Raw genomic sequence first — 26371 nt, 5'->3', positions numbered from 1 at the left:
GATTTTGCACAACACATTTGAAATTACCAATTAGTCTTGTTATTTAAGATTTGTGTTTTGCCTTTGTTGGAACTTGGTCTGTGGATGCATGTATGGTCTCTCTTTGCTTCTTAGTTGTTGTTTTTTTAGTTAAGAATTCCTGCAATTGACATCCTTGATTCTTAGATCTACCTTGTAACAGAATAAAGCAGAACCTTCCCCACTGAGAACATCGCTCCACCTCCAAACTCTCCTGAGGACATTGCTTCACCTAGGATGCTTGGCTATGGACATCAATAACTAACGGTAATAAAAGCTAATGATTCAGATAATTGTTTAAAAAACTTTGAATATTTTGCAGACAATTTGAAGTATTTAAAATTGTACTTAATAGCATTTGGCAGATGCCCTTATACCGAGCAAATTACCACATCTATGGGAGCTTGGTGGTGCTAGGATTTGAACTCATGATCTTCTGGTCAGAAGTACAACATCTTAATCGCTGAGCTACACCTTAAAATTCAATGTCAATGTTGGTTTGACTTTGATTTGTGCCATGATTTGATGTTGACGTATATAATGCTGCTTGAATAGTTTGTAGTAGGTTTTTGTAGGATGGGGTAAATTCTTGCCAAAATCCAAGATGATGGGCAGAACATTTTAATTGTAGATATTGATGTGTGGTTAGCATGCTCTAAAGAATTCCATGAAAAAAAAAATGTTTTGTTTTCCCAACAAAACTTTTTGGGAATATCGGGAAAACAAAACTTCTTGGGAACATTAACAAATGTTTTAATGGCACGATAGATTGCTGAGATATCCTTTACATCCTACATTACGTGGATTTTACTTGCCGATAATCGATTAATCAATCGATATTTTATAAAGTAAAATACTGAAAATAAAAATAATAAAACCAAATGAAAACGGTACTTAATCATAAAAATGTGCTAAATATGAATATAACAATTATATGAATAAATATTAAGAAAATTAAGACATTAATTCAAACTGAAACAAAATGTAACATTCATAATAAAAATTACAAAATGCATTTGAAGTGTCATCACTTTCATCGCATTTTCGTCATCGTGTCTCACATAGTCTCACGTGTCAAAAACAGCACATGGTGTCAGTAATTCGCTTCTAGAGGCCGCTCTCATACTATATAATGACAGTGGATTTTCTGAGCCACACCACCAACAGACGCAACCCGGAAAAACTATCATTATGGATGTTGGCAGATAGCCGATAGTTTCAGCAATCATTAATTAATCCACAAAACTGATAAATCAGTCAACCTCTAGTTGTGACTACACCAGAGTGCAAATTGGTCCCCTTTTTAACTTCCACACACAGTCTCACCCTTACTCTGAAATAGACAATATGTGTATCATTTAATCTTTTTAGCCACAAATGTTTGTTAGAAATACAAACAAATGTTTAGCATTATCAAGACCACTGCTTAACTGTATCTTACTGTATCTACTGATTAATAAGAATACGCACATGGCATACAAGGGTTGTGCCAACAAATTATCAAAACGATCACTCTCTCTGACTCAGACACTCATTGAGGTTTTACACAGGCGACAGGGGGTTATTGCACACCAGCTATATTCCCTTGTGAGTAGGCAAGATTAATTGCATAGTTAGGAGTCAGATCTGTTAGCGGGGTATAATTAACCTTTAATATATTCATGCGTGAAAAAAAAATAGTCCAAGCTTTTTTTAAATTTTTTATATGAGTATTTAAGATATGAGCTTGAACTACATTTCTATGGATGATATTTATGTTCCCTATTTGATGAAGTCATTAAGTGTTGTGCAATTTTTTTTTTGGAAGCTAGCAAAGTATATTTAGCACCAAACTTGTCCCTGATGACACTATCTGTAGTCTGCTATGAAAGGCGCTAACAAAGTCAAAGAGAATAATTTACATGAATTTACATTTATAGTATTAACAACTTATCAGAGTGACTGTGCCAATCGGAAATGGAATAATACACATAAGAAACGAACTATATGACCATGATACGCTTGAGTGCGGTGACATAAAGCGTCAGTAGCTAATGCAGTCCAAGTGAAGTTGACCATAATGCATTTCTCCCGCGCTGTTCTATCCATCTCATAAATGCGTTCTCGGCAGGAAGCGTGTGGGCGAGCATCAATTGAGCACGCTGGTATTGTGACGAATGGAGTTATATCTGCGCATACTGCAGCCAAACGAATGGTTTATAAGTTGCATCTGAACCATCATGAATTCATCAGCTGTCGAGCGTGCTCATTGCTCTGCCCTTAGGGTGAACCCGGAATCTTGTAAAGACTCGTCATGGATACTGAGTGACAGAAAGCAAGATGGAGATGGAATCAAAGCTGGACAAATGCTTGCGTTTATCTAGTTAGATTTTTTTTATTATCATTTTTTTATTTAATTAATATAATTTCTGTACTTTCTGAAATTCTTTATTAATCTGACAAATCTTGTAAGATCTAGGATACGATACAGTTAGCAAGATAGTACACACTAGGACTTTAATTTCATCAATCATCCTGCTTTTATAAGTATTAAAGACACACACATTCGGGTAACTTTGTTTATATCTGCAGGCAATTTGCACTCGTTTATTTATGACTGCAGCTAAATAATTCAAAATGCCCAAACCAAATCTACGCATAAACTCAACCTGGTAAAACTTAAGCTCAGTGTTTAAGGCTCTGGGTTACTGATCAGAAGGTCAGGGGTGGGCACCAACCTGCCTCTCTTTGGGCCCCTGAGCATATGCAAAGAAAGAATTTCACTGTGCTGTAAAGTACATGACAAGTATAAAGCACCTTTCCTTATTTATTTCTTTTTCTTTCTTTACCATGTTTACAATTAAAATACATTGCTAGGTTTTTTTAGAAAAAGGTGTCATTTACCCTGATGAATAGATCCATGTATAGCATCAAGATTATATTTGAAATATGGAATATTTGCATTAAGTACAATGTCTAGTGATCAGAAACACTAATGCACTAATGCGTGTAAATACATCCATAACCTCAAGCCACCTGGTGGAAAAGTAAAATCAAATTGTATTGTATAATTTGTATGTCACACACAGTCCAAATTACTAAAGACACCCAGAGTGTTGTTCTTGGTTAAAGTAAGATAAAAAAAAAAAAAAAAAGACATTTTAGCCAAATCTGGACTATATGAAGAATGAACAAATTCTAAGCAAGGTCTTCTATAATTACTCTATAGTTAGAGATTATCCACTTTGTCTGATGGAGTACAATATATATAGCCACATTGCTCCGATACATGACGGAGCATATAGATGGAATTCAAATGATAAATACATTTCAGATCTACAACCCCATGTGAAAGTAGCCAGTATCAGATGTGGAAAAGAATTGGGTGTGTTTACATGCATGCACCAATATCCAGTCTGTGCCAGATGGCAATGAAAATGTAGTCTCTGCTTTCCAGCCCTCTGATTCCTGTTAGATGAAAGTAGTAGGGGTTTGGATTTTCTGCTGCCTTTCCGTTGTGCCATTTTCAAAGCAGTCCAATCTATCTTTCCATAGCCAGTTCTCACATGCCCTCTGGCTGCCTGTGCCAAACTCAGCACTGATTTATCACTGACCCTGGGGGCCAAGGCTCTGGACCAAGTGTGGATTTGGCTTGGTGAGGTAGCACATTCTTAATCTCTCTAATGAGGTGAAAAGGCCATGGGATTGCAGGCAGTCTGCTGCCTCCCCAGGCCAAGGAGAAGCTAACTGAAGACGATCTGTAGAAGGCTGTTATCACAATCAGTCTTCCAGACACTGTGTTGCAAACTCCACAATACCTGTTTTTCTAACTTCCACAAGTGCACATACTCACAAGCTTAAACATGTGACCGAAGGACAAAGCGTAAAAATGAGTAACTGGTGTGGAAACATCAGGGGGACAAATGTATTATATTTATTATGTAGCTTTAATAATTAATTGAGTCCAGTTATAAGATTGATGTCAGTGGTCTATAGTTATTGAATACCTTCATAGCCTTTGTTTCTTGTAATTTGCAGTACCATGTTACTTGTCTTTCAAATCATTCTAAGCAGATATTTTTACCTCATCTCACTGCACAATGTGTCTCTACATTTGAACATGTGTCATTTCCACTTAGCTGGCATCCACTTACTACCTTATACATGCCCTTTTCATTGAACACAATATTCTATGTATACATGTACGTACAGTATATATTATATATAGAGATATTGCTATTTGCATTTCTGGTTACTTGTACTCTGCACAATGACAAAGTTTAATTTAATCTAATCAGATTTATATAGTATATTATTTTAACAGGACCAAATTCACATGCTGATGCTCCTACAATAATGGAAAACTAAACAGCTCCCAGCAGAAAGCGTTTACAGATTATGCTTTTGTTTGTTATTTAATGCCAATTTTAAACCTGTTTAATATTTGACTTGGATTATTATTATATGGAGCAATTAAATAAAGTGAAGCCATATTTCTATGAGACAGTAAATATAAACCATTAACAATAAATACAATGTATTTATAAATGTAAATATTAATAAGTGTTGATTCAAGAATTCAGAATGGCTGTGGTATAAATCTCATAGTCAACACATAATCTCTGTTAAAAGCAAAATGATTAACAATACAATGCTTAAAATTTCAGCACTCTAAATGTTAAATGGCTTCACATATACCTGTTTGAAAAACAGATTGTCTAAAAGAAGATTGTCTTAAGATTGTCTCAAAGAAGATTTTTCTTCATGCTTTCTAAACCTAGAGACAGCAGCAAGACTGGGGTGGAGAGCAGTTGGTTGTGAAAATAAAGAGAGAGCCGGGTTTGGGGTGGATTGAGAGAGGAAGCTGCAGATGTAATGGAGCATGATGTCATTTCCTCCAGCATACAGATCAGCCACAGATGGACTGGCAAATTAGTGCTGAAATGAGTTCCCCTTTTTATTCAAAGCGGCTCAGTGTCTCCAATTTGTCAGCAAAGATCCGGTCCTAGCTGTACAGGGACATGTAGGATAGGACATTGAAATGTAAAAGCTGCAGAGACTCAAGCTGATGCAGTAGTTACAGCGTACCCTACTCTGATATGGAAAAAGGCAACTTCAACAACTAAGGAAGTGGTAAAGCAATGCATGTCAGCTCAGAGGAAAAACAACAGTTATTATTATAATATATATTCTTCACTAGGCTAACTATTGACCTATTGACACCTACACTGTCTCAATTAGTTTTTTGTTTTTAATTACCTTTAATGCTAAAAGTCAGCAGAACAGGTTAGTTTCTCTCTTTCTTGAACTTAATGAGACAGAAAATCTAGCTTGCCATGTTAAACCAGAAAGCACAAAGACTTTTTTGACATGATATAAAAGTGGACAGTCACTTTCTTGTATTGATTTTGGAAGAGAATTCCGGAGATATGGGGCAGCCCAGTTAAATGCCCTAAAATCCAAAGTAACTAAATAAACAGAAGGTACAGAGAGGGAAACAGATGAGGAAGATCTGAGAGAGTGTGCTTTGGGGTGTAGGTATGAAGCAAGTCAGAGAGGTATGAGGGTGCAAGATTATGATAAGCTTTGAAAGTGAGAAGCAGACTCTTGTACTCTATTTGACATTTGATAGGAAGCCAGAGTAGATGATAAAAAAACTGGAGAGAGAATATGCTCGATGGAGGAGGTTCTAGTAATTAAAAATGCAGCTGAGTTCTGGACCGGTTAAAGTTTATGAAGGAGTTTGTGAGGTAACCCAAAAGAATAGCTGTGGAATTGGATGTGAGGAATGGATGAAGATCCATTCACGTCCCACCTCATGAAGATTGTGGACCTTTAAAGAAGTAGATGCCTGCAAACATCCCGAACCATCTAGAGACGTACCAGCACCATTTGGATCCTACTTCATGTGGAGTTTGGACATTGGAACTCTTTGAAGGTTTAAAAGCTCTGACATGGAGAAGCTGGTGTTGGATTTATGATGATCTCAAATGTTGAGCCATTGTATGAGTTGCTCAGTAGCTCCTGGTTCTATAATCTCAAATGACTGTAAAAGACTGTAGAAAGGACATTACTTATAATCTTACACTCCAGTGCTCATTTTAGTTTTTACTGTCCAGTGTTCTGTATTGTTTAAAGACTATAATCACTCTTGATGTCACCCAAATGAGGATGGGTTCCCCTTTTGAGTCTGGTTCCTCTCAATGTTTCTTCCTCATAACATCTAAGAGAGCTTTTCCTTGCCACATTCGCCACGGCTGCTCATTAGGGATAAATACACATCATTCACTTTAACTCTTAAATTCTGTAAAGCTGCTTTGAGACAATGTCTGTTTTGAAAAGCGCTATAGAAATAAACTTGACTTGACTAGAAGATAATAGTGTTCTCAATAGAAAGTGAGAGATTTTGACAAATTGGACCTGGTGCCAAACAGAACCTGTTATTTAAAAGTTAAATCAGATAATTGTGAATTGTTTTAGATATGGTTGTCCGCCAAATGCTATAAATGTAAATGCCTATTCCACATACATGGACATATGGTTGGTTGTGTTTTTATTAAATGATAGGAGAGGGAATATGCCATCTCTCAAACCCATCTCTCAAACCCAGAAAGGATAGTCAGTTTTGCACCCTTAGACCTTAGTGTTGCTGGGATTTAAACTCTTAATCTCCAAATGATAAAGCAATAGGGCAAATATATAGTACCAAAAGCTTGTTATATTCCAAAACTCATCTCACACAACAAAGTGATGGTCATCTTAACATTTGTGACATGGCTGTGTTCTATTCCCAATTCACGTCACCAAGTCTCCCAATGGGTGCCTGCTTTCCCATTCAGGACTTAGTGCTCCAAACGTTCCCAGCACCATGGAAGTCTTTTGCTTCTGATGCTTGCAAAAAGAGTGCAGCATGCACCCATCTGTTTTCCGCAGCTTCTCCTTAGCAGTATGTTGTGTGGTGGTTTGATATTAGTCTAATTCTTTCAAAAACTCCTTTCAAATGGTGATCTAAATGCTGTGTAATTTGCAGAGGTAAAAAAAAGCTGTGTTTTTTTTCCCCCTATGTGTCAGGTCTCTGTAAGCAGAACACGCTAATTACAGGCACAGAGTGGGCTGCCAGGACCGGCTGTCTCCTGCTTCGACTTGTTACTTATTTTGGTGAAGTGATGCCATCGAGATAATAGTAGCTATAGCACGCACTGACTGGAGCCTTGCAGCTGTGGTCTTTCTTACCAAAAGTATACACAAGGGGAAGTATACACCATATAAAAGTATACACCATGGTTATATGTGTACATAAATATGGACATATTTACTATAGTGAAGTACATAGTCTCACCAATAAATGAGCCAGTATACGCACACACACACAAGCAAATTTACTTCAATTCATAATCCATACCATTTCACCTTCACACACAAACAGACACACCAAGTTCCTGGTGCTTCAGATTTTCATCAGACCGTTTTTATCACTGTGCCCTGTATGTTAATTGCAAACAAACAATACCAGCTGCACATGGCCTGCTTGCAAAGCACTGATTAATACAGCATTGCACACACACACACACACACACACACTCATACACACCTTGACCACAAGCCATTGCACAGCAAAATGACTATTTCTCTTGTGTCACACAGTGACAAGCAGGTTCTGACATTGACAGTGTGTGGCAGGAAGGAAATAAATTGTACTTTCTTTTGTTGGTTGCTTGCTTATGTAAGCTCAGCTCTAACACTAAATCACCAGTGGATAAACGATGTCAAAGTGCGGGGAAGCTTGAATTTAAAAATACACACACACACACACACACACACACACACACACACACACAAGAAGGACCCTGTCAAAAAAATTACTCCTCAGGTGGGGTCACAGTATTCCCTCAATTGTCAAGGTTCTGACTTTTCGTACACTTCAGAACCAGGGCACCTCGATCTGTCCTCTACATTACATTCGAAGGCTGTGTTTAATGATCGAGCAGACTCACACACTGGGCGATGGTCCCTGCTAGTGAATTAGGCAACCCAGTAAAATGAGCCAAGCCGAAATGGATTATGCCTTCGAGAGTTTAATCAACGCTTTCCCATTGAATTAAAGCATCCTTAATGGTTTATGTAATTAAGGTGTTAGCCTGGATGAGACTACCAACTAAGATAGCGTTGTTTAAAAATTACACTGTGAGGAAAATGAACACAGCCGGGCACTTTGGATGTCCTCTGATTAAAATCTCAGCTTATTAGAGGAGTATTTAAAACATCTGTGAACAGGCATGGCAATAGAACTGTCATGGACTCGACAGCTGCAGATTTATCCGGCGACCAAGAGCCGCGAAAGAAGCAACACGACTTGTGAAAAAACGAATGACGTGAAAATATGCGAATGGTAAGCGAGGTGATGAGCACCATCGACTCAGGAGCATCTGCTCATTCGAAACCCCTCGCACATGAAACGCGTACAGAAGCCCTTTTAACCTTGCGCATGAAAAGCATACGGTCTCGTCGACGAACAACTGGAGCCGATTTGATTTTCTTCAACTCTAATTGGCTTTTTTTTTCCATGAGCAATTAAAAAAAAAATTCCTGTAAGGCCTGTACGATCGATCGACTCGAAGCTAATTTGGTGGACTGATTCAAATCGTAATGTGATTGACCTCGGCTTCATCATTCCTGAAGGTTTTTTACTGGCTCTCAAAAGGGAGGAGGCTGATCAAAAAACAAGCACGTCTCATTACTGCTCTCATTATCATTCTGTACAATCGACAGAGCACAAAAAAAAGCTTGGGGGAAGTTTGTGAGTTCAGTTTTGGAAAGATACAACTTTTGGAAGGCAAGGAGGCAAGATAATTATTTAGTTTTTGATGTTATTGGTGGTGGTGGTGTTATTGATAGTGTTGGTGGAGTGTCATTGATGTTATTGGTGGTGGTGTCAGTGTCATTGATGTTAGTAGTGGTGGTGGAGTGTCATTGATGTTAGTGATGATGGTGGTGGTGTCACTGATGTTATTGGTGGTGTTGATGGAGTGTCATTGATGTTAGTGGTGGTGGCATTGCTGATGGGGGTGGTGTCACTGATGTTGGTGGTGGTGTCACTGATGTTAGTGGTGGTGGTTGTAGTGAAGTTGCTATTGGTGTTGTATTTGATTTTTTTTTTTATTACTCATGTTTTGTCTGATGTGTCTAAGTCAGGAGAGTAATCGCTTTAATCGAAACCTGTTTTTCAGTTCCTGTATGTGTTTAAGAGGACAAAGACAGCAAGGTCACTCCGCCACTGGTTTCAGACATAAAACTCTCTACATTTAAATCAAGTCAAAATACCAAATAAAATAAAAAAAATGCTGAGCAGATTAACTACTCTTTTCTACCAACAATACTATGTGCCAACTTTACAACACAAGCTTCCAGGTTAATTCAAGTTATTTACTCAGCCTTGAGAAAGAAAAAAAATGGCACTTCCTTCTCACACCTGGTTGTTGCTAAAAAGAAACACACCCTCCACAAAGACATGATTTTCGCAGCTCTAGAAATAGTACACTGTGCAATCTGGAGGCCAATAGCTTTCTTTGGATGACTCTATAAGTAAAAGACGAGATGAGGAACCTAGTATCAAGATGGGTCGATAATATAATAGAAGACTGTAAGAGAAGGACAGGGGAAGGTTGAGAGGAGTTGAGGGAAAGCAGAAACAGATGCGCATGACTGGAAAAAAACATTTCCACATGAGAAACAGCTACTCAAAGGCCACCTGATGGGTCATTAATGCACCCAATCGCATGTAACAAAGTACAACTAGGCCAAAAGGTTGTTTACAAGTCATGGAGATGGGTGAAAACAGTGCTTTCCTACTCAGCCATTTAAATGGATTCAGATGGAATCTACTTTTTTCAATGACTTTATAAATGTATGCATTCTATATATTTTCACTTTAGCTGACTTCACTGCTCCAGTAAAGCCAGCAAGCATTATACAAACCTGGTGCTCTGTTGCCATGACAACCAGGCATATATATTGATGCAGGTAAAGCTCAAAGCCTCATCTTCGTTTCATTCCTCGAATCGTTGGTCAGATCAGAGAGACGCACATTTGGATGTTAGAGTTTGAACAGGTGTGTAGTATTTAATTAGCTGACACTTGAATTCATCTTAAGACTGAAATATAAATGCTTTATGGAATCACTGAGTGAGTAAGTGGCACACCTAAACAATTTAATTAGGAAGTTTTCGTTGGGGACGATGTGCTCTGTGAATCTTCTGTTTATGCATGCATTGCATTTTAAATGCTAGTGTGTGTTAATAGTGATTTGGATGCTGATGCAAGAATGCCACATTGTATGTGTCCTAGCATTGTGAGTCACATGGCTAATATTTTCATGCTAGTCGAACTTTTCAGGTCAGCTGGATTAACATGCATATTGATTTTAAATAACTCAAATATGTTAAGTATTTTTGTACATATGTAAATTCTGAAATGGGTTTGTGTAAAATGATGCACAGAGATTGGGCAACCAGTGTCAAGTCAAGTGGCAAGTGGCTTTTATTGTCATTTCAACATATATTTCAACGTATACAGTGGGAGTAAATTGAAAAAACCTTCCTCCAGGACCAAGGTGCTACAAAGGACAACATAAATTTACACTAGACAACAAAAACACATGCCTACCACAGTGTGTGTATACTGATGTTCATCCCAGGTGATTTATTTTAACGTCGAGATCTCTGATCTCACTTTAAGTCATTGTCATTGGTTACCTCAAGGTTGTGTGCAAAGATAACACATCCATGTTGATTTCTCCTTTACAACATCAGGAGAATGTTTTCATTTCTGTCCACACAGGCCATTTAGGTGCATATTCAGTCTCAGACTAATGCAACTTCCTCCTGGCAAGTCTGCCTCTGAAAGGCATTTGACCTGAGCGGCATGTTTTTAACCTTCTTAGGTTTTCCCACACCACCCTACGGCTATGTTCCCTCAAATGGCTTCTTGTAGCTACTGTAGAACCCTTCTATAAAGTTAGAAATGGACCAGCTCCTCTCTACTTTTCAGCGCTTATCTCACTGCACCAGCTCCATCTGAACCTCAACCGCTGCCCGTTGTGTCCCACCATCTCTCAGGGTATAAGGAAGATATGCTTCTAGACTCTTCTCTGTTCTAGCATTGAGGTGGTGGAATTAACTTTTACTTGGTGTCCAAACATCTGAGTCTCTACCAGTTCTCAAATGACTTTTAAAGACATACTTGCTTTTTGGAGGTTCTTAAATTGGCTTTAATTAGCATTTCAAGATAAAAGCAGTAGACCAATAAACACAATTTACAACAAACATGGTGTTCTTTTTGTTTTTGACTTGTTCAACGTTCTTGCCTAATACAGTTGCCCTTTTTTGCACAGATTGCAAGGTGACAGTGAGACAAGGTGATAACAAACTGCCCATTTATTTTCTCTATTTTTGTACTTGATGCTATTTCACGTTATTGATTCAAAACTAGATATTTCATTAAATATGGCATTTTTAGACTTGAAGTATTTCATTTTTTGGGGTGATGCAGCGAAGGTGGGACTTGAAAATCAACCACAGTAAAATGTGCAGAATGTAAAATATTGGAGATTTACTGGTCTGGATAAGGGCATCTACCGAGTTTGACACAGTCTACAGACGCATGTTAACTATACATTATGACATTCAAAGCATATTATTTAAGGGGTTTCAAGTCTTATTGTTAGCAACATTATACAATATGTCATGTATTTGTCTTTAAGAATTTCTATTGTCGTATTAAAGATCATTCTGTTCGATTTTTTTTCTTACTTTGGAAACCGGAGGACATTGTGCCTTTATATTTTGTTTATATTTTACTGATCTTCCTTTCACCTATAGGGTTAAAAATGACCCCAAATTTTTTGTCATGTGTGTATTTATCCCAGTGCCACAAACCGAAGTGTGTGTACATACCGGCACTTGTACATTGACCATAAAAGTAAGCATGTTCAAATGTCTTGCATTCCATTAACCTCACTAAAAATAATTTGTCATTTTTTTTCTTACTCACCTCTTTTTTTACCGACCCTTTTACATATGTTACACAGCAGCACTGTGAGTAACCTCTCAATAAATATCCATGCAATACTCCTAAAAATCCATGCAACACCTTATTTAACAGATCCATGACAGAACAGCCTCCACAAGAACAACTGCGGTTTTAAAACCCAAAATGTCTGGTTGAAACTTTTTCCATCTGTTATGCTTCTCAGTGGGTTTTTTTTTTTTCACACTATACACACTAAAAGTTTTTCTGCATTGCATGGCTCAAGAATGGTGACATCAGGAGCATGGAGGTGATGCCACATTCATGTTTCAAACAGCCAGTGATTTTCATAACTATCATAAAAATACAACATGAAATTGAACTTTTTTTGAGTTGCATATTAGTCATGTATTATTAGTGAGTAAGTGGTGGCTCAGTGGATGTAGATGTGGATAGAGGTACCTTGTTTGAAGGTCATAAGTTAAAATCCTAGAGTTGGCAAAGTGCAACAAGCTTAATGAGAACCACTTTGCTAAAGTTTCTGCTAAAGTATAACATAACATTATATAACATTATATAATATTATATAGTATATTATATTGACAAATGTTTGTGGACACCTGACCAAATGATTCATATGCGCTTTTTGAACACCTTATTCTACATTTAGTCCTCATTTAATATTTTAAGAAACTTCACTCTTCTGGGAAGATGTTCCACCAGAGTTTGGAGTGTGGATGCGAATGTTTGTGCTGCTTCAGCCACATTAGCGTTAGTAAAGTCAGGAACTGATGTAGGTTGAGATAGCCTGTGGTGCAGTCAGTGATCCAATTCAGCCAAAAGATGGTTCATAGGGTTGCGGTAAAAGCTCTATAGCAGAACACAATTTTGAGTCTCCTAAGTGAAGTGAAATTTCGATGCTAACACATCTGAAGATATTGTATGCAATTGTGTGACTCTGAGGTAACTATGACGTAACAGTTTAGAGAAGAAGCAAATACTGATGGAAAAGTCAGTTATCCTAATATTATTTTCCATTTATTGTAGTTTATTTTGACTGCCTACAAACACACACACACACACACACACACACACACACACACACACGCAGGTTAAAAAAAAAAAGGACAGATTAAGACATGGACAGATTGAGAGTTCTATATTAGCTCAGACATGCTGGGAGCATCGGTCACCTCCCAAAAAGTGCTCCTTCTTGCCCTACTTTTAGCTTTCTTCATACTGAGCTTAGCCTCACAAGCACCTGTTCAATATGGATATCGGCTGGCCTACACACCCACACACACACCACACACACACACACACAACACAACCAGTCCCACAGAGTCATATAAACACTTACAGGGCTAATGGAACAGTATTTACCTGAGGAAAAAGTAGAAGTGAGGTAATAATGATATAACAGATATTACCTGTTAATTGAATGTCAAATGATTTTGAGGAGTGAAAAAATAATGGCACCCATACAGACCCATTAACCCTAAGAAGAGCATCATGTCACTGTGTTAAACATGAAAATACTGTATACTAATGAGTAATTTTATTGTGTGTGTGTGTGTGTGTGTGTCTGTGTGTGTAGTGGGTGTGCATGAGTCAGAGACCAAGGTGATAAAGTAGGGTGACAAAGACAGATAGTTCGATGTCCTGCCCCCTTCCCTTCTGCCCCATCTTCTTTCGCCTGATTCAGTCTGCCTCCAATTATGGTAGGTGTGCATGCACATTTGTCAGTGTGTGTGTGTGTGTGTGTGTGTGTGTGTGTGTGTTACATGAGAGGTTAGCCCCCATTTCTGCTATACTTGTCCTGGCATTGGGAAACTGTCAGACAAAATAACAATTTCAAAAAACATTTGGAGTAATGAAGCAAATGTCCATCACCCAGGCAATTATATCCCATGCTGGTACAGTCAAACACACACACACACACACACACACACACACACACACGTCAACTTCATACCTTTTGCCTCCAATAAAGACTAAAGGATTCACATGGTCATAATGAGAAACGTAATAGCTTTCTATTCCATAGAGTAAAAAAGAAAGTAAAGAACAAAAAAAAGTCAGAAAAGAATTAAGCGCCCTTTCAGCAAACTGTCAATCCCATCAGCTACAACTAAACCCATAGAATCTACAACTACTGTATGATGTCTTCAGTTCCTAGGGACCGAGAATTTCCTCAAGGACACTTTCAGGAAAAAGACTGTACCATTCAACAGGATACAAACACTCTTTAAAGATGTATATGCAATGTGTATGTGTATGTAGTTAATGACCACAAATATCGGCTGTTTATTTCTTCCCTAATGCATTCTTGACATGAGACAATGAGGTTAGAAATTGCACAGAACCAGCATTCCCATACTTGAAAAGAATAAAAAAAGGTAAAAAAAAACACTTTCTACAAAGTTATAGCTTTACCTCTAGTTAGAGAAAATTCCACTATATTAATGTTTATACAGATGTTTTTTTTTTTTAATAGCACCAATGTTTTATTTGCTTCAATATTATGTACAGTGTATACTTTACAATCGTGGTAAACATTGTTACAACCGAAACAAATGCATCCTGCATTCAAACAAGTGCATGAAATAAACATATTAATAACCTGTGCTATTTATAATTCTAACCCTTTGACCAATCAGAATTGAGTCTGTAACAGCACTGTGAAGGACTAAACCCTTGCAAGCCTTTCTCTTCACCCCAAATATCCTATCATATACATATGATCAAATAACATTTCATCATGAAGCTGGCTTTGTGCGCAGGGACATTGACATGCCGGAACAGTTTTGTGTCTCTTAGATTGAGTGACGAACCAATGTGATGCTAGCACATCCAAGGACATTTTATACAATTCCAATTTTCTAGTAACAGTTTGCGGAAGAAACACACATGGTTGGAAAACATGGGTGTCCCAATACTTTTGAGCGTATAGTGCAATAACTGGAGGATTTTACATACTGCATCCTGTGTGTAAAAATACTAGCTGTTTATTTTTAAAACACAAAATGCATCCATGTATTTTCTCTCTCTCTCTCTCTCTCTCTCTCTCTCTCTCTCTCTCTCTCTCTCTCTCTCTCTTTCTCTTTCTTTCTTTCTCTATCTCTTGTGTATGAGTGTTATGCATGCATGAGTAAATAGGTCTGGAATGAAGTCAGTGATTCAGGTGGAAAGCTGCAGGTCCCAAAGCGGGTCGCTTCTATTTTCCTCAACACAAATGCTACAACTGCTGTGGAAAGAGTAAAGGAGGGGATGGAGGGAGAGGAATAGAGAGAGGGATGGGAGAAAAACTCTAGTGTATAAAGATACAAAAGACAGAGCAGAATGTGAGGGAGAATGAAACATTGAAAGCAAAGAGTAAGAGAAGTGAAGGGGGTTATTTACTGTTTGGCTCATTGTTTACTGTAAAAGTTTTTTCAGCTCTTGCATATCTAGCTCTCTGGGGCAAAAACACATCATATCTATAAACATACCCTAGAGAGCTCTTTCTTGTACATAGTAAGAATGCCCAGAGGGCACGTCATCTCATTTCCTTGCACTGAGGGCAGCCTATAGGGCACTGCATCTCATTTCCTTCACCAAGAGCATGCCAACATGTAGCAGCACCCAAGTGGGCTTTTCATCACATTCCTTCCATTTGAAGAGAAGCCATTAGAACACTTCATCACGTTTTCACCACTGTGAGGGAACCCTCGAGGGCTTTACATCACATTTTATTTGCTGAACAGGAGCCTAGAGGGCAATTCCAAACAGTATTTCCTTCCATCAGGGCTGCCCCGGGCCGCCCTGAGTTCACCATTTTTCAGGCTGACAATTGTTTTCCTAAGAAAATTTCCAGGGAAATTTTTGTGGAAAAATGTGCGATTATTTTCCAGCTGTGACCAGATTGTACTCTTCTAAATGTTAGAATATGGTGGTTTTTTTTGTCTTTACCTGCCAGAAACTCATTTGACATTGAATGAAAGTAGTTCAGCATCCATACTTGAGTCTAACTGACATCATATATGTGCACATCACAGGCATCTGGCCGCCCAAAATGCCCTTAATAGCCACACCTGCAGGACTTTCCCCATTGTGACTGCCAAATTGACAGCCCCCACGACCACAGCAGCAGTGTCAGTGTGTGTGAAAAGGCCTGTCGTATCACACAGAGCTGATAACCAGTAAGAGTAACAAAGACAGGTAAGAGAAAGAGAAGAAAGTCAGTGGAATCTGGCATCGCTCCAGATGAAACAGGCTCTCCATTACACCAATTAGACCCGGAGAACTCTAAGGGTTTTGGAGGAGCTGCTTCACTGATTAAGCCAGTGAATGACTGACGAATTAAGGCAAATTAACCATCAGATGTTTCATCTACCTAAGACGGAGAGGTAATTAAGGGTAACGGCGTTTTTCATCTGTGTGGTGAGGTATAGCAGGCTGAACAAGCAGCAACACACAAAAAAGATTAGACAAAGTGGCTAATTGGAGAAGCCTGTTATCTGCTTCAGTCACATGTCTTTTAAACTGTTCATTGGGGTGAAAGTAAACTTTTATAATGTGTATTGAAGAATTCAAACAGTAAACACTGTAACCAAGCAGGCAGGTGGTAGTTTACTGGTTAAGGCATTGGATTTTGGCTCCTAATGTCATAAGTTCAAATCCCAGCTACACCAAGCCGTCACTTTGGGACACTGTACAAGGCTCTTAACCCCAAAGCAGCTCAGTTGTATGAATAAGATATATGTAAGTCAATCAGGATAAAGGTGTCAGTCAAAATAAATGAAAAATGTGTAAAAACAAATTGTAAATGCATCACATACTGTTTGAAAGCAAAACTCCAAGCACAAAAATATGTTTATTTATGAATATTTGAAGTGTTGAATGCTAATTTGTTGAGTCTTGAGACTTGGTGCATGATTAAAACAAATGTATTAATAATGATTTTATTTTCACAGATATATATATATAATATTGTAAATGGTTCGTGTTCTGTACACAGCCTTGTCTGTAGCTGCCATTCCTGCATTGAAGTTTATATATATATATATATATATATATATATATATATATATATATATATATATATATATATATATATATAATTATTCAATGCAGGAATAGCAGCTACAGACAGGGCTGTGTACAGAACACGAACCATTTACAATAGAAACTGTAAAAACTGTTAGCCTTGTTGGAAACTACAAGATGAACATTCATCTGCAAAATCATTCCAACACAATGCATGCATCTACACAAATTAGTGCAAGAGTGTCAGATTGAGCACAGGTTCTGTGAGCAGAGAAGGACAAACTACAATGTTTTGAATTTGAAGTCTATGGTAACTCAAAGGACTGAAAAGCTTATGAAGACACACAACATATCGAACAAATCGGACACATTTCCAACAATTTGCATGGACCAGAATCTCAAGTGTTTCCAAAACCCTGTAAAACTGGCGGTACAGAAGATGAAGGTGTTCTGAGATCATATAATGTGTGTGTGTGTGTGTGTGTGTGTGTGTGTGTGTGTGTATATAGGCTAAAAAAGACCTATGGAGGACGTGATGAGAGAGGAGGTTGAAGTCAGCACACTTTCTAAAATTAAAATCACTATCATTTCTGGCAGGTTCCACACGAGATCCTGATGGAGTCATGAACAGGTGAAAAGACGAAAGAAGAAACACGAGGGATGAGAGGAGGAGGGAAGCAACGCTTTGGATCTTGCGCTCTGTAATGGAGCCGTCCTGTGCGTCATCCCGCCTGGATTAGAATTCCGGCTCGTATAAATAGGAGGGATATTTTTAGTCCTTTGGAGTCTGTCCTCTTCTTCCCAGCCCTGCCTCCCTTCCCTGAAGAGTATTAATTACCAACCATCCATTCAGACTAATAATATGCTTATTAATGCTCGAACCCAAGCGAAAAGGAAGCATTGTATGTGAATCCACAGCATCTTAATGAGTCAGGCCATTAAAAGGACAGCAGAAGGACACAAACAATTATAGCGGCATCAACCGGGAGATTCCCAGAGGCTTTTCATTTTATTTTTGGACAGCATGTAAAACGATTAAGCTATTAGCATGTTTTACAATAATGATCAACTAGACCAAAGAGCGAGAGAACATGGAAGAATATGAGAGGGAGAGAGCGAGAGAGTATTCATTCACTGTCATCCAGATGGTCTGAGCGCAAGCAAAAATCTGACCACTTTCTTATCATCCAAAAGAGCAACCAGAAACCAAAACTTCTGAAAGGAAGAATATAGTAATTTATTCACTCTTACACTTCCTGTATCTCTCTGTATTTCTCTTTCACATACAAAGCAGTATCACACATTAGCTATCCTGACAGCAGCCCAATGCGCAGAAACTGGTGTTTAATAATGCACTCAATATGTTTTATTGAAACTAAAAGTAGAAAATGACTACTAACTGACTCGATCTGAACATTTCTTTTGTATCACATTTTGTGCAAACGAGCAAATGGGAATAGACATTTGTATAGTCCCTGCTGCCATCAAGTGGAGGAAAATCGAAACTGCACAAATCAAAGGTCACTAGACATCAAGTGTAGCATTGAAACTACATGCTACTGTATTTACCTGGCTACCTGTCTGTCCTTCTCTCTTTCTCTCTCTCTCTCTCTCTCTCTCTCTCTCTCTATCTATCTATCTATCTTCTCTCACTGGTTGTAATTCCATTTCCTGACTCAAAGTCATAGCAAAATTTATGTTTTGTCCATTGCCTACTTGGTGAAATGCTGCACATAATTTTGACCTTAGGAAAAAGAAAGAATGATTTGTGTGTAGAAATCACAAAACTCGCACTGATAAACATGAAATCAGTATCTGCACTAACAAAATTATTAGGAAAAAAAATATATATATATATATATATTTATTTATTTATTTATTTATTATACATGGTACATTTAGTTTACATCCTGCTCTCAGGTCAGTTCAGACGATCCCTTTAAGATCATTAGAGTTCAAATTGAGTCACAGAGAGTCCACCTTTATCATTTTTTTTAAATCTGTTCCTGGCCAAAGAACAAAAAACACCAGAATTCAATTAAAATAGACTAAACACTGCATATGTGAAAGCTCTTATTTGCTACTATTTCATTCATTTAAGCCTCTTTTTTTAATAGACAATTTGTATTGGTTCAGTTATGACCACCACATGCTGTTTTACTTCACCTGCTCCACACAGTATACCTCTGGGCCTCTTTACCACACACACACACACACACTCACACACACACACTGAGATAGAGACTCTTAAATATACTGTGGTTATTGTCATACCTGATGTGGTAAAACGTATTCATACCAACCAACAATTCTTTGCTAATTGGGTTCTTCTCTCACAGCAGAATTTACGCCATAGTCTTTGTTCAATAAAGCATTTATTAAAGCAATGTCACTTTTGATGATTTGTTGCCTGGCTGCACTTCTGCTGATTTCATGATGATCCTATTTGAACCATAGTTGTAATCACAGAATATTAGGTGTTATTAGCGAGTAAACACAAAGTCCTCAGAAACCTTTTGTTTTCTTTAGAATTTTTTTTCTTCTTTTCCTTGTTTGAACAATTCTGGGTCTTTTTTTTCCTTCAGTTTGCTGCTGGGTCAAGTGATAGCAGTCCAATCATGCTGAACAATTATTCAATTGAAGACAAGTCTTTCGTCTCTGATTTACATTTTAGTCTTTACTTTGAATTTTGGTGTTCCGGATCATTTGCTAATGTAGATTTCTATTGATGACTTTAACAACATGGCTGCTCTTAGTTTTCTGTATGAATTTCAGAGGATAGACAATACATTCATCTGTGGCTAGTGGTAACTCCATGCTGAAGACGTTGGATTTCTGATCAGAAGGTCATGAGTTTAAACCCGAGCACCACCATGCAGTCACTGCTGGTAGTTGTATAAAACACTCTGGATAAAGGTGTCTCTCAACTGACATAAAAATGCAAATACATCTACAATCTGTGCTTTCTATAACCTGGAAAGAACAAGCAACAGAGGACTCTACTTGCTTGAACAAGCTTGTGACTATACAGCTAGTCCCTGAGTTACGAAGGTTCGACTTACGTTTTTTCAGTGACGATAGTGACATGAAAAAACGTTTTGCTTGACATTTTATTTTTATACTATATGTTGGGAAACTACTAGAACGTGCACATCTCCCACCCTGTAAGATGCATTACTCTCGACAGCGGTCGACAGAGTTCAGTTGTCTCAGTGTAAGAGTGCGTTTTTTTGTGTGTTTTTGCTGGGTCAGTACACAATTTTAGCTCCCGTCTCTCTTCCTTTTTATCGAAGTTGTGGGGTCCTAAAACAGAGCGTGTCTGGCTCCATCCTTCAAATGCCCACTGCCACATACATATTTAGACATTATGGTAATGTAAATGGCTCTGTTTTGCAAAATGATGTACTGTTATTTGTTAAATTATCAGATTATAAACTGCCCAATACTGATTACCATTATTTAAGACTTCTGGGTAGGCTAGGCCATGCCTCAACTTACGTTATTTTCAAAATGGGGTCATTCTCTATTTAATTTTGTATTGGTATTGTATATTACTTTCTATTTATTTTGTTGTACATTTTCTATCTTATTGTTAGCGTTACATTATCCCTACTATAATAAAAAATACTAGATGTTTCCTTCCCAGTCTTTTAACTGAATATATACCACTTATATATTCTTCAAAATGTCACGTTTGTTTGCACCATCAAAGATCGTGGACTTTTCTAGACTTCAGTGGCTGAAAGGATCTTCATGGTGATCCAGGAGGCATTAACTAGAGTAGGGAAAAGCCCTTGTAGTATAGCTATTAACCTGTTGTGTATTATATATAAAATGTGACCTGATTTATAATATAAAACCATCTTAGAAATGTTCAAGCAGCAGAGAGGATCTGATGCCATACAGCAGGCCGCTCTACAGGCTTTGGATCCCAACCACCAGAAACAGGCTGCTAGGTGTATTAGCTAAACTAAGATGTAAATTATATGTGTATGTGAGTGCATGTTGTTCTGAGATTGACTGCCAGCTCATTCACATGTACTCCTAGTGTGCTCTCTCCTGGTGATCTCATGATGGATGCCTAGATGCACCTTAAATTGAATGTATGTGTATTGTAGTAAATAGTAGTGAATATACTGTAATGACAGGTCATATATCGCATTCTACAGTGAATATGGTGTTGCTTTGGACATACAGATATATGATTTTCGTGTGTGTGTGTGTTATAATTATGTACCATCACCTAGCTGTTGAACCGAGCTTGTATTTATAAACAGTATGAATTAGCGACACATGCTGAACACATGATCACTCATTAGCATCTGTTATGCTGCTCATGCTCATTGCTGCTGTTTCTACATAAACATTGTGTGTCTATTGTGTATTTTTGCAGTATGCCGTAACTGCCAGAATAGAGTTATTTGTCATCGATATCGCAGCCACAATCTGTCCTCAGATTGTCTTGTTCCCAGATGTAGCCGATTGCATTTTCTGATAAGACGACCAGTCACCTCCATTAACCCCAGACCCCCCAGATGGAGGGTGTGAAGCTTAAAATACAGACAATTCTGACAGACTAAACAGCAAACAATCTCCATTGTAGTTAAGAACCTTACATAGAAAGATATGAGTTGGAAAATAGACACATTCTCTTTTCTGTTTTTTTTTTTTGCCCAGGTCAGTGTCTAATTTAGCTCCTGAAGAATTCAGACATGCCTCAGGTTGTGAGGCCATTTTGTGTTACAGGATGTGCTTCTCAAATCTCACATCTAATTATCTCTTCCCTCGCTGGCTTTAAAATGACAAGGAAACAATTCACGGCAGGAATGTGTGAGTTTAATTTACCAGGATGCAATGCCTTTGCAATTTACACCCTCATCACAAAGCACCACTTTATCCATGAGGCATTTATCACTGGCTCTTTTTTTATTAAACCTCCATATAAGCAGAGCAGGGCAATATGTTATAAAGTATCACAGTGTAAATTAATATCACCTCGTTATCATATTGAAATCCCAGTGACTAGAGAACGTTTGTAGAATGTTTAATAAGTATTCAACAGGTCCAAAGATGGGAAGGTTATAAGTTGTGAGAAATTAAACATTGTGGAATGTGCTGTTATTGGAAATGACTACAGCACAGAGTCGTGTAATGAGGACAGACTTAGACTTACCACTACAAAATGGATTACTTGCCAATAACAACACATTATTAAGTATTTTGCTTCCTTTATACCTCAGATTGAAACAAAAAAAAAGATTGAAACAAAATACTTTATTTCTTAATATAGTTATATCTAATATAGCAAAGCGTGTTTTTATAATAATCATATTTTAAGTCGTCATTCCCTTATTAGGCTTGATTTTTTTTATATACTGTAGGTAAAAATACCAAGACAAGAAACATAAACCTCCCTCTGTCCTGTACATTTTACATACCCAGTGTTGTATCCTTCAGTTACGGCTTTGAATGTTTAAAAAATCTTACCCATCAAATAGCTTCCTTCAGAAATGCCTAATAAATCTTTACCCAACCAGCAATTTTTCCTGATATTTTGCAACCTAATATTCATATAAAGATTAATTTCACCCTCATATTGAAACTTAATAAAAGCATAGTGTTGAACAGTATCTTTGAAGCTTTTCAGACTGATATAGGTTCCCTGGTAGTCTAGTGGTTAGGATGCGGTGCTCTCACCGCTGTGGCCTGGGTTTGATCCCCAGTCAGGGAACCAACCCCAGCCACTCTTAGTGCCGGTCCCAAGCCCGGATAAATGGGATGGTTGCTTTAGGAAGGGCATCCATTGTAAAAACGTGTGCCAAATCAAACATGCGGATGAGCCACTGTGGCGCCCCCTAACGGAAGAAGCCGAAAGAAAGTTTTATACTTTATAACCTTTCACTGACCTTTCCTTTGGACAGAAAGGAACTGCTAGGCCCTTGAGCAAAGGACCAAAGTGCGTTAAATGTATAAATGACATCATTCTATGTTGGTTCTGGATAATTGTGTGGAAATTCTTGACGGTGAACACTTATGCAAGGCTTTATATTAATCTATTATTTACACTTGCAATGCAGATGCCCTTGAGAAGATCAGCAGGAGTCGTCTTATTTCAAAACAAAAGCTTTCAACGATCCAGTGCACATTTTTTTTTTAATGGCAAAATAGCAAATAAAACTTTAATATGCCTGCACAGAATCAACAAACATTAGATTACGTTGTTTTCATACACAATTGTTTCATTCATATAAAATCACTATAAAATGGCACTCTGTAATACTGCTCTGCTTACACGTCTATGGGTTTTCAAACATTCTCAATGAAAAGTGATACAAAAGTCTTTCTCCCCAGATCATGCAATGCTGTCAGGAGGCACAGCGGGAAAAATCAGGAAGAGTAAACATGCTTCTCATTAGCCTTTCTCCACTTACGGTTTATCAACAAGAAAAAAAGCCTTAAAACTGTGGCGGCCATAGTTCTTTCTCTGGAAAATAAGACAAGTATTGTCAAGGAAAAAAGAGAATATTGACTAAATAAATAAAAGCTGAAGTTGCTTCAGATGTTTTAGGGCTGTATAAGAATATATTTATATTTTTTAAAGATCATAATCAATTTGGCTGTTTTGACATTCTCTTTCATACATTCTCTACAATAACAAAAAGTACAAAAAATACTATTAGCAGAAATAAAAGAGCCACGAAAATAACACTAGTGAATCAATTATTTTATAAAAAAAAAAAAAGAAAAGAAAAAGGCAGGTGAATAGTATTCAAACATAGTGCACAGTTGGCACAGAAACTAAGCAATACTGTGATGTGATGTGAAACCATTTGGCACTTTTAGTGAGTGCTGTCTTTCCTCCAGAACAGACAGCCAAGTCTCTTAGTTTAGAAAAAGGAGTATGGTGTAAGGTCCATATTAAGGCACTGTGACGTGGAAGGGGCTGCCGGGCACCATCTCATCACCCCATTTGACAATAAGGATGTAGTCGCCTTTTTCCTTGACCGTGTATGTGACATTGTACATCCTGTTACCCATGTGCTTGACATAGACCTCTTCACATGGAGTCTTTGGACCGTGCACACCCACCATCAGCATGTTCGTCCCTTCGGAAATAAAATGCGCATATTAATACAATTTTATAGTTAGTCAGTCATGTTTTTTGCTCAATATTTGACCACTCCTTGAGGTGTGCAAACCTTTGCACTCAACTGTAAGAGCATAGCTGGGGAAAGCTGTATAAATGGTACAAAACAATTCTATAAAAAAATAGCTGTTCACTATTGGTTTCTGTAGGTTAGGAATACAGTAAGGAATGAGTTGGTTTTCTCACCAGCTTTACTGCAGTCTACTGTGAAGGTGTTCTTCTGGCTGATGAAGGCTTTCGAGAGACCTGACCCCCGTGACACCACTTTGCTGGCATCAGATGAAAATTTGGGCAAAGAGGCAAAAGAGCCGGCCACGGTGGAAGACTTGGTCACTGTTTCCACAAGTACTGATGAGGTCTCGTGAAGACTGTGTCCTCCAGACAGACGTGGACCTACAAAAAAAAAACAATATTAACACTTTGCTACTTTAAATATGGGCGTGAGCTATATATAATTTAATTTAATTATAGTACTCTTTATACTAACTAGCTAGCTATCTTACAGACCTGCATAAATGTTATCCAGAGAAGCTTTATAAGATTTAGTAATAAACAGCTTTGTTTTATTTACCTACAAGTCTACAGCTACAAGCCAGCTCCTGTCGAGTTTAACTAGCTAGTACTGAACTAAAAATTAGCCAGTCTTACTCGCATCTATTTATAATTAGCCTGTTATTTCAATAGCAAGCAAGTTGCTTTTATGTAAACTAGTAAACTGTGGGAACTAGTATTTTGTACGATGCAAAACCATTAGCTAGCTACACTACCAACATTAGGTTAATAAACCAGTGTGTAAACCAGTAATCAAGTTTGCTAGCAAGCCTGATACACTTCAGCTAACTACGGTGTTCTTAAAACCATTACAAGTTTTGCTAACTTAACTTAAGATAATTTTGGAAGCTGTACTGTGTACAGTACATAATTTCTGTTTCACTCCCACAAATAGGTGACTACTGAGGTATTGAAGAACAAGCTACAAGTGATTGTAACAAAATTAGCTGTAAAATCCAAATCATACATTGCTGTTGTCTGTCTACTTTCATTTTCACTCCGTTTCTGAGGTAACTTTTTCAAAAGGCATAAATAACAGTATCATTTAATCATTCACAGTGTTTCTGATGATGATTTCTATCATTGAAGTGTTATTAGTAATATAAAGCTATAATTTTATAATGATAATAATATCCTTCAGCAACCCGTGTATCATCTGTCTGCCACATCCGACACAGACTACACATCCTCCACAGCCATCCAAAAAAAACTCCCTGTTGTCTTCCTTATACTGAACATACACCAGATTGATCTGAAAATATCACTGTGTAGTCTAACAATAGTCTTACCGGAGACTTTAGCTTTGAACGGGCTGCCGACGATATGCTGCGGTCCTCCGTATTTGATGGAGATGAGGTAGCTGCCAGGGGCCATGGGTGTGTACGTCACCTTGTAACCCTCGGGACATTCTTGGCAGTCCATCTTCACTTTGGAGGGTCCGTCGATGGTGACGGAGAGCGCTCCGGTTCCAGCGTTGACTGTGTTTACGATGAATTCAGAGGGCACACCTTTGAGACATAGACAGGGAAACTTTTTAGTTTTAAACAACAGAGAAAATGTTGTATTTCTCAGTATTCCACTGACCCATGCTGTCTCTTTTGTTTATTTTACTGTATAGCAAAATAGGTTGACTTTTAAAAATAGCTAATATGCCATAACATGCTTCGTTGAGCGGCAGAAAGAATTACAGAGGGAGAGATGAGAGCCTCCAGAGAGAGTGTGTGCTTACTTTGAGCAATTCTCTAGTACCTCTATCCTAAACCGTCGATGACATTAAACACATGCATTCAATGTTTAATGTCTACCATGAGATTATTGTCTTATTAGGGGGATGTAAACTTATGCACTCGACTGTATTTCGACGCACTGCTCCAGATACACTTGATTTCAAGTTGAGTTTGTTTTGCATGTGTTTGTTAAGTGAGTCAAACTTACCTGTGGTTCCTCCCTCCAGGCCAGGCCCAAAAGCAGACACCATGCCAGGGTCTCCAACTTGACCCGGTTCTCCCACACGGATCTTAAAGGGGCTGCCAGGAATATGGCTTCCGTTGAAGCGTACGTCGATGGAGTGGACTCCGTTTTCACGCGGGATGAAGCGAATGGCATGCTTGTCTGTGAAGAGGA

The 26371-nt window shown here is 38.0% G+C and overlaps 1 protein-coding gene and 1 long non-coding RNA gene across 14 annotated transcripts in view; one reads left to right on the top strand and one right to left on the bottom strand.

The window, feature by feature from the left end:
• On the top strand, window positions 1-26332 carry LOC124400845. Of its 3 annotated transcripts, none has more exons than XR_006928452.1 (3): window positions 1-285; window positions 13619-13742; window positions 26202-26332. It is a non-coding gene; the product is annotated as an uncharacterized LOC124400845 (long non-coding RNA). The 3 variants fall into 3 exon arrangements; XR_006928451.1 differs by lacking the exon at window positions 26202-26332 and adding an exon at window positions 17647-18444; XR_006928453.1 differs by lacking the exon at window positions 26202-26332 and adding an exon at window positions 14194-14229.
• The window catches only part of flncb (filamin C, gamma b (actin binding protein 280)), a 69885-nt gene continuing 66697 nt past the window's right edge, over window positions 23184-26371 (bottom strand). For all 11 annotated transcript variants that reach the window (XM_046872638.1, XM_046872639.1, XM_046872644.1 and 8 more), the window contains 4 exons: window positions 26183-26359; window positions 25537-25755; window positions 24383-24589; window positions 23184-24155 (listed from right to left, as the gene is read on the bottom strand). In XM_046872638.1, the coding sequence (XP_046728594.1) occupies window positions 23968-24155; window positions 24383-24589; window positions 25537-25755; window positions 26183-26359 (791 nt within the window). In that variant the 3' untranslated portion in view covers window positions 23184-23967. The remainder of the gene's footprint in view (window positions 24156-24382; window positions 24590-25536; window positions 25756-26182; window positions 26360-26371) is intronic.

The sequence above is a fragment of the Silurus meridionalis genome, chromosome 18, assembly GCF_014805685.1.
Source record: "Silurus meridionalis isolate SWU-2019-XX chromosome 18, ASM1480568v1, whole genome shotgun sequence".
NCBI classification, from domain to species: Eukaryota; Metazoa; Chordata; class Actinopteri; order Siluriformes; family Siluridae; genus Silurus; species Silurus meridionalis.
This window is presented reverse-complemented; position numbering and strand designations above follow the sequence as displayed.